Here is a 9,384-nt window from a genome sequence, read left to right on the forward strand (position 1 = left end):
CTTTACATAAAGTTTTTTATCGAGACAAACAGAAATTCCCTAAATTGTGTTTTTTAACCTTCTTCAAGAATGGCCTATAGCTCATAATTAATCTCATATTAGGTTCTAGTAAAAATAAGTAAGTTCCTTTCCTAGTTGCTCTTATTCTTTTATCTCTATTTTTGCAATTTGTTTTAATCTCCTTATTGCTAAATTTTAAATTGATTTCCTTTTGTTTAATACAAGAAATATAATTCTTAATTTTTATCTATATTTGATTTTATTCAAAATAATGTTATTTCTTCAATATATATATATATATAGGTAAATTCATGATTGGTTAAATCTAATCTTATTAAATCTAACTAATATTATCAAGAACAGGGATGTATGTCCAGGGTAAGAACTATTGATACATCCTTTAATTTCCCATGTTAGATTTACTACTAACATTGAGTAGATTGATGTGCAATTTATTTTAAATATTTGCCTATTTTTCTTTACCTAATATATTATGTTTTATTCTTAAATACTTTTTATTTAGTTATCTTTCTAGATAATATAACTTTATTATTGTTTTTCATGCAACATGAACAATGAGCGTGAGAAGATTGATAAATTGAAATGGTCCACAATATTTAGTGTGTATATATATATATATATATATATGTATTCTTTTATAATAATGACATATTAAATTGTGCAAATTTAAGAATTTATGTATTATTTAAAATTTATTTTTTAGTACTTTGTTATTTATTTATATATATATATATATATATATTTTTTTTTTTTTTTTTTTTGCAAGTGAAAAAAATACAGGTCAACCCGTAATTTGATTAACTAAACCCATAATTCGATTGCTTCTCAAAAAAAAAAAAAAAAAAAAAAAAAAAACCCATAAATCGATTAACCTAATTCGCTTGCAACTTGTCTAGGACAACCTGTTATCTTACTGATATTTGATTGGACCCATACCTTGATTAACCTGACGTTACCAGGCCTGGTTGTCAGGTCTCTAATCTGACCCTATGGGCGATGCAATTAATCAAACTTGCATTATGCAATTGCCAACACACAATGAACACACAGTGCTTCTTCCGTATATATAAAGGGACCCATATACCTGAAAGTCCCAAATCATTCATTAGCTATGTCAAATTTCTCATACCAACCTTCTTCCATGGATAGCTCCGTAGCACCAGTTATGATTAATGATGGTCAGAAGGAGACAAGGCTGGTCTCCACCAAGCAAAAATCCTCCAGAGGTGGCTGGAATGCTGCCATATTTGTCATCTGTAAGCCTTTCTCTTTCTTCTTCTTCTTCTTTTTCTTTTTCTTCTTCTCCTCTTCATTTTGAACTGAAATCGTTGACTTCAATCATAATTTCAGTGCAAAAAGTGTGTGTATACGTTTGTGAAATAAATAACGCCCATCCTTTGATATCTGATTTCTTTTTCTTTCATTTTGTTTGTGTGTGTGAAGTTGTTGAAATGGCTGAGCGCTTTGCCTACTATGGCCTCGCTGGTAACCTCATCACGTACCTCACAAATGAACTCCACGAGCCATTGACCACTGCAGCTAAGAATGTGAACACTTGGATTGGCGTCTCAACTCTCTTCCCTATACTCGGTGCCTTCATCGCTGATTCCTACTTGGGCCGTTTCAACACCATTATTATCTCCTCTGTCATCTTTCTCTTGGTAAAGACTATTCCTCACCAACATGACTAGAGTTCTTGTCACATATGCACAAAAAGAGTTAATATTTTTTTGCTTGGACAACCAGATAATAATTATAATTTATACATACATAAATACACATATATATACACGTTTTTTTTATTAAAAAAAAAAAAATGGTTTGGTGAAAAATATGTTGCTTCATGACAAATGAGTATATGAAAGTTCTTGATTCAATCTCTGTTGAACTAATTTATATTTTTATAAGTAGTTTTTTAATGTCATGAATTTTAATTAGCTAGATATCATACTTTTAGATGATATAAAATTTAGTAGAATCTGTCATACAAAATTGAGAATTACATCTATAAGATGTTTAAAGCTTTCTTCTGATTTATGAGATAAATTTTACTCTCTTTTTTTTATTAAAGTTGGGATCTCTTAAAAAAATTTCCTCTTTTGAAAGGATCATGCTTTTTGGAGGCAGAAATCCAAAAGGAAAAGAAATTACTTTTCTTAAAGTGCATTCATTCTGCTTATTGCCTATTCCTCCTTGATATTACATGCATATACACATGGTTTTTTACCAATTTTACTTTCATGATGACTTGTTTGTAATTGTATCGCAGGGAACAGTGCTATTGACTTTATCAGTCTCAGTGTTTCCTCTGCATTTGCGTAAAGCAATGTCTTTTTTAGCCCTTTACATATTATCAGTCGGCGAAGGTGGCCACAAACCATGTGTGCAAACCTTTGCTGCAGACCAGTTCGACGAGGTCACACCAGAGGAGAAGAAGGAAAAGAGCTCATTTTTCAACTGGTGGTATTTGGGGATAGTTGCTGCTGCGACTTCTGCCTCACTGGTTGTAATATATGTGCAGGTAACAAAATTCTTATAAATTGTTAATACAATGACATCTTCATTTTTGTTATATCAATTTGCAGTTTATTATAATTTTAACACATCGATCAATGCAAAGTTTTTATTATAATTTTGTGAGCATTGATGGTGGATCCAAGGTCATTCTGACATTTTTAATGAATGCAACGGAGGTAGTTTAATAGTTTTAAATTAGTTCCTTTATAAGAAGCAAGAGATGAGACTAAAAGAGGAATTCTATTTTGTATAAAATAAAAAAATAAAGGATAAGGTATTAATTAATCATTAATTGCGTACAAAAAAATTAAATGTTCATTTAATTTTTTTTGTTTTTAGCATACATTTTTTTTAATAGAAATTTTGAACTAAATATATACCTAGTGGTGGAGACGTGGAGTGAAAATTTTCAAAAATGGGTTTCAAAGTGATAATAATTATAGAAAATAAACAAACTTCAGATGGCTATAAATGAAAAATTAGAAGTTTGGGAGTCACACTCATGTAATTAAAATTTTGAAATTTTTGGGTTCCATGGTCCCCCTTTTTTCCCTTATAAGTTATAAATAAAATAAATATGAATTTATATGCCAAAAAATTTAAAAGATCTTTCAAAAAAAAATTATTCCACTTTTAGTTTATCTAAAAAATTAAATTTTACCAATGGTTGTAGGATAATATTGGATGGACAGAAGGATTTGGAATACCGATAGGAGTAATAGCCGTGGCATTAGCAATATTTTTACTAGGAATTAAGAAGTACCGGAAGGAGGGTCCCATGGGCAGCCCTTTCACCGGGGTGGCACAAGTGTTTGTCGCGGCGGCTCGGAAGTGGCGCGTGGATGAGACACGCCATGGTAGGGGTGTATACTATGGGGTCCCGTCGGAGGGTCAACCTAACACATGGATTTTCGCCAGGACTGATCAATTCAGGTACACAAAATTGTCAACTCATTTTTTGTGGTGTATGTGTGTGTATATATTAAAAATCACGTGCAGGGCCTGTGGTAACAAAAGTCACATACCTAACTACGCACAAGTGGTCAACAATGAGTAAAACTTGTGGTCAAATTTAGGGCATTCTTTGGTGGCGTTAACATTTCGCATTTGACAATTTGAAACCTAACCCTGATGTGAAGTCAACGATGTAGATAATTTGTGATGATTATTGGTCGAAATCTTATCTCTATAATAAAGCTTTCTCTTCTCTTAGTCACCAAAATGTTTTAAAAGATTGACATATTATACCTACCCTCTCACATGTCATAACTCACAGGTTACATGAACTGCAAGCTATTTATTTACATAACTCAGTTTCACAAGTTCCTAGCTAAACGGATTCTCAGAATCCATTAATGTCTTTATATAAATTGATGTTGTTATATAATAAGTTAATGAAAAATGATAACAGATACCTTAAAGACAATATTTAATAATTCATTTAAAGAAAATTTTTATAGAAAAAAAATAATTAATATTTTGACAATTTTTTCAATTTTTCATAAAAGTGATATCAAAACTTTCTTAAAATAGATTGTTAACTATTACTCTTAAAACACCTGTTAGCATGATCTTAAGTTAATAACATGGTTTAAGATATGATAAGCATTTTATCACCTTCAATAAAAATAAAATAAAATATATGATAAGCATCTATATTTGTTTTATGTGATATTTATTATAGTAATTATACCAATTTCCCTTCATTTAAGATTATTTTCTTAAATTCAAGTGATAACCCGGTGGTTCAAGTAAAAATAATAATGATAATCTAGTCGTAATAATGTGTATATATATTGTGTGTCATTGGTGGTTATTAGTACAAACCTCACACCTCCCCTTTTTCCACTGTCTACATATAAAATAAAGTATAATAAAAAATAATAAAAAGTTTGTTTTCCATATCATTTATTTCAAATGGGAAATCCCAAAAGAAGTTTTTTTTTTTTTTTTTTTTTAGGGATAAAGATATTAATTTGTTTGGCTATTACTTGTTGGATCCAAAAGTTTTAAAGAATAATGCTATGTACACGTGGACACCAAATATCATAATACCCTCCTATTTTTATAAATGACGTACACTTCACCCCCACAAGGTTTTAATTTATATAACAAATAATCCCCACAGCTATATATTTGTGTTTATTTCAAATTGAGTAACAAATGTATACATTTTCAAATTAAATTTCATATAGAATAACTTTAAAATAATGCTTGCAAACCATATTCTTTCTATAATAAGAAAATTAAAATAATCATCTTAGGGGGGGCTAAGGGACATTTTCAAAAATGCAAGGTTTCTAACATGGCTCCAAATCTCAATAGAGGTTAATGTAATTTACCAACCAAAAAAAAAAAAAAAAGCCTGAATGGTTTAATTTATATATAGTGGATCCTCTGATAATTATAATATTTTAAAACATAATAATCTTTGGTGACAAAAATTGATAACAAATTTCCCTTTGATCCAATTTGAATGACAGTGAATAACTCATACGTTTTTTTTACTAACTAATTTGATTTATTTCCTATTATTCATTTTCTACAAGCTACTAATTAACTAGAATTTTGAATCTACCTTCTTTGTACATAACTGTATTAGCTAGTAACTTCAGTTCTCTCCCATTTTTTAATAAGTTTGCTGAAAATGTAGCTTTTATCCACCAAATTAGTCTTGTAAAGTAAATCATTTATACGTCTTTTACAGTTTTATACTGCATAATTACTTTCCAATATTCATATACTAGGTACTTAGCTAGAATATAATAAATCTATTATAGTATTTTGTACATAATTATTTAACATTCTTGTTAAAATGTAGCTTTCTTTTTCTTTCTTCTTTTTTGATGAAGCTAAAAATTGTAGCTTTTATCCTCCCAAATTAGAACAAATCTATTTCTTTTTCTTTTCTTTTTCTTCTTTTTCCCATACATAGCTAGAATAAGTCTATTTCTTTTTCTTTTCTTTTTCTTCTTTTTCCCATACATAGCTAGAATAAGTTCTTTTTCTTCCTTTTTCCTATACTTAGCTACAATAATTTAATTTTTTTTGTAAATAAGATTACTATAGAATTAGTAGGTATCTCATTATTCAACATGCTTATTAAAATGTAGCTTTCATCCACCCAAATTAATTAGGTTAACCATCTATCTTTCATGCTACCATTTACACTCAACTACCCCCCTAAAGTAATAAAATTGACACTTGATTAACCTATGCGAATAATTGAAACTGTTTTCTTGTCATATCTAGTCATCCTTGCTTTGCTTGACGTGTCCAATATATTTTGTTGTGCACAAAAGTTAAAAAACTTTTTGCAATATCTAAGTTCTTTTTTGAGCAATAGTTTACAGTATTTCACAATATTTCTCTTTTCCTCCTCTTTTTTTAGAAAGCCCAAAAGTTTATATTTCTGTTTGAAATTTGAATATTAATTAGATTAAGTAATTATAGGCCCAGAAGCCCATGCCCGCTAGTATTACATGTGCAGGTCCAAAGTCCAAACCCGTTAAAATATATCTGTGTAATACTTCATTCTATTACATGTGCAGGTCCAAACCCCATTATTATCATTACTCTTTTTGATGAATTTTAGTATCATTACTGGTTCAACACTTCTGTTTCTTGTACATTACTCATATTAATTGTGTGCCTATAAATATAGAATTTCTTTCTACTTCTCTCTTTTTCTTAACATATATCAAAGCTTTTCTTAACATAGTATCAAAGCAAAGGACTTAGTAATGGACTGACCATATTCTTGATGCATCTGACTTAGCTTATTCTCAAGCAGATATTTAACTATTACTATTTGAAAAATGCAGGTTTTTGGACAAGGCAATGATCATTGACAACATTGATATATCTAGCAAAACCAGAAATCCTTGGAGGCTATGCTCACTAAATCAAGTGGAAGAAGTAAAGCTTGTTCTCCGCCTCATCCCCATATGGTTTAGTTGCATAATGTTCACTGTAGTCCAAGCTCAACTTCACACCTTCTACATCAAGCAAGGTAGTACAATGATCCGGTCAATAGGACACTTTCATATTCCCCCAGGATCACTTCAAGCCTTAGTAGGCATCACAATCCTTTTTGCCGTTCCATTCTATGATCAAGTTTTTGTCCCAATAGCCAGAAAATTTACAGGACACCCATCAGGAATTACAGTGCTACAAAGAATAGGAGTTGGACTATTTCTATCCATACTCAACATGGTTGTGTCAGCTCTAGTAGAAGCCAAAAGGGTCAGCATTGCAAAAGAATATAACCTCATGGATAACCCTAAAGCAACAATTCCAATGACAGTTTGGTGGCTTCTTCCACAATACGTGATTTGTGGTTTATCTGATGCATTTGCAGTTGTGGGACTCCAAGAATTGTTCTATGATCAAATGCCAGAAGCACTGAGAAGTATGGGAGCTGCAGCATATATTAGTGTGGTTGGAGTTGGAAGCTTCATTGGCAATGCTATTATATCTGTTGTGCAGGCAATTAGCTCAAGGTCTGGTGATAAATGGCTTGGTAACAATCTTAATCGTGCACACCTTGACTACTACTACTGGGTCCTGGCAGGGTTGAGTGCTTTGAGTTTGTGTGTCTATGTATGCATTGCTATGCGCTTTGTCTACAAAAAGGTGGAGGAGGTTGAAAAAACCAACGGGGGAAGGTGGGTTATAATGAGCACCACCAATGGAGAATTTTAAGACTAGAGGGGTATGCTACATAAGTAGGTTAATTAACAAATAGAAATATCCCATTCATAGTTCTTCACTTTATGCTCCATCAACTACAACATGTTATATGCTTAATATTTCTTCCATCTTAAACCTTGATTAAGAAAAGAAAAAAAAGGGAGAAGATTAACATGGGACAAGTTGTGATTGGTAGAGCATAGAATGAAACTCTAAAAGTTGGATGGAAAATTTTTATTGTTAATTAACATTTTAAAAGAACCAAATTAGGAGTAAAATTTATTTGGGGGTGAGTTTTGGATATAGCAACCAGTGGTTGTTTTAGATATACTAGTAAATATGTATGTGTTTGCATGCCAAGATAGTGTGAATAATAATAATAAAATAAAATTATTGAAGAACTTTGAAAGACTATCTTCCTTTGCTGTTTAATGTATAGCAGTAAATATGTTTGTGTATGCATCCTAAGTTACTTGACTACGGAATTTGAACTAAATAGTTGGGCTCTTTGATAGTCATAGGGAAATTTTTCATTCTTTCTTTGATTCACCACCCCCCACCCCCCAAAAACATTAGGGAGAATGGATGAAGTAGACTTTAAACATAGTAGCATCAACAAAAAATGAAAAATAATATAAGCAGAGTTTCGGACCATTTGGTAGTGTCAACACTTGGTACTTATTTCGGTTATCAGATGAAATCTAATAAAACTCAGATGCTCAGCTCCATGATTAGGTACACATTATTTGTGGCACTTCAGTCACTCATAGGATTTATGACATGTCTAATTGACCACTACTACATCAATCTGGTTCATTTTCTAATTGTTAGGTTCACTGTTTTCTGCTATGATAAGCTAATTCTCCACCTCTGCTATGATAAGCTAATTCACCACCTCTTCTTTGTTTGGAGGGATTTTAGGGAGGATGGAAAATTAAGTAGAGAAAAGTAGAGAAAAGTGGTGAGAGAAAATTGGGAGAGTGTTTGGTTGGGAGGGGGAGTGGAAAATTTTGTGGTGGGGTCCGGGTGTTTTCTCCCCAAGCCCACCATAAAATTCTCTCTCCAAAATGGGGAGAAAACTAAGGGTGGTATTGGGCTTCTTATTGGACGAAAATGCCAATGTGCACTTGCACATGGGCTTCGTCCATGTCAATAGATTTTTCCTTCTTTTTTTCTTCTTCTTCTTCTTCTTCATTTAGATGCTTTGTTTACCATTTTTTTTTTTTTTTTTTTTCATCCACTTGCTAAAAAGATGTGTTACTTTTTTGTTTTATTTAATGAGGACATAATTGTAAATTTATACCAATTTCAATTTCCATCCTTTCATTTTTCTTCTCAACCAAATAAATAAATTTTTCATCTCTTTACTTTTCTATCCTCCTAACCACACAGAGCCGGCTGAATTCTAGAGCAAAAAATGCAGTTGCCTAAGGCCCCAAGTAAAAAAAAGGCCCCCAAATTTTAACCAATAAGGTTATTTATAATCAATAAATAAAATAATATTTTTTTAATAGATGAAAAACAAATAAAAAAGAGAGAAAAATGCAATGTCCATAATATTTTTCACAACACTTTTATAACTAATGTTAAGTAGTAGGTTGTTATTGATGGCAAAAAAATAATTATAGTGATATTTTCAAATAGAAAACAAAAAGCAACTTAAAACCTAGGATATGTTGTAAAAAATATTATGAATGTTGCACTTCTTAAAAAAAATAATAATAATAATAAGAGTTGAGTTATTTAATGAGGACATAATTGTAAATTTATACCAATTTCAATTTCCATCCTTTCATTTTTCTTCTCAACCAAATAAATAAATTTTTCATCTCTTTACTTTTCTATCCTCCTAACCACACAGAGCCGGCTGAATTCTAGAGCAAAAAATGCAGTTGCCTAAGGCCCCAAGTAAAAAAAAGGCCCCCAAATTTTAACCAATAAGGTTATTTATAATCAATAAATAAAATAATATTTTTTTAATAGATGAAAAACAAATAAAAAAGAGAGAAAAATGCAATGTCCATAATATTTTTCACAACACTTTTATAACTAATGTTAAGTAGTAGGTTGTTATTGATGGCAAAAAAATAATTATAGTGATATTTTCAAATAGAAAACAAAAAGCAACTTAAAACCTAGGATATGTTGTAAAAA

General features: G+C 30.9%; 1 protein-coding gene across 1 annotated transcript; it reads left to right on the forward strand.

Annotated features, from left to right (window-relative positions):
• The first annotated feature begins 980 nt into the window (after positions 1–980).
• LOC126723622 (protein NRT1/ PTR FAMILY 5.4-like) lies at positions 981–7,644 on the forward strand. Its single transcript, XM_050427212.1, has 5 exons — positions 981–1,277; positions 1,465–1,682; positions 2,291–2,542; positions 3,212–3,471; positions 6,363–7,644. The coding sequence occupies exons 1-5, from the start codon at positions 1,133–1,135 to the stop codon at positions 7,240–7,242; spliced, it is 1,755 nt and encodes a 584-aa protein (XP_050283169.1). The 5' UTR covers positions 981–1,132; the 3' UTR covers positions 7,243–7,644.
• Positions 7,645–9,384: the final 1,740 nt, after the last annotated feature.

The sequence above is a fragment of the Quercus robur genome, chromosome 4 (genome assembly GCF_932294415.1).
Source record: "Quercus robur chromosome 4, dhQueRobu3.1, whole genome shotgun sequence".
Taxonomy (NCBI): domain Eukaryota; kingdom Viridiplantae; phylum Streptophyta; class Magnoliopsida; order Fagales; family Fagaceae; genus Quercus; species Quercus robur.

Bases quoted from the DNA above. Each gene is read 5' to 3' on its own strand.
- LOC126723622 (XM_050427212.1), top strand. From the start codon at position 1,133: ATGTCAAATTTCTCATACCAACCTTCTTCCATGGATAGCTCCGTAGCA. The intron at 1,683-2,290 runs GTAAAGACTATT...ATTGTATCGCAG, and splicing joins CCTCTGTCATCTTTCTCTTG to GGAACAGTGCTATTGACTTT. The intron at 2,543-3,211 runs GTAACAAAATTC...CAATGGTTGTAG, and splicing joins TGGTTGTAATATATGTGCAG to GATAATATTGGATGGACAGA.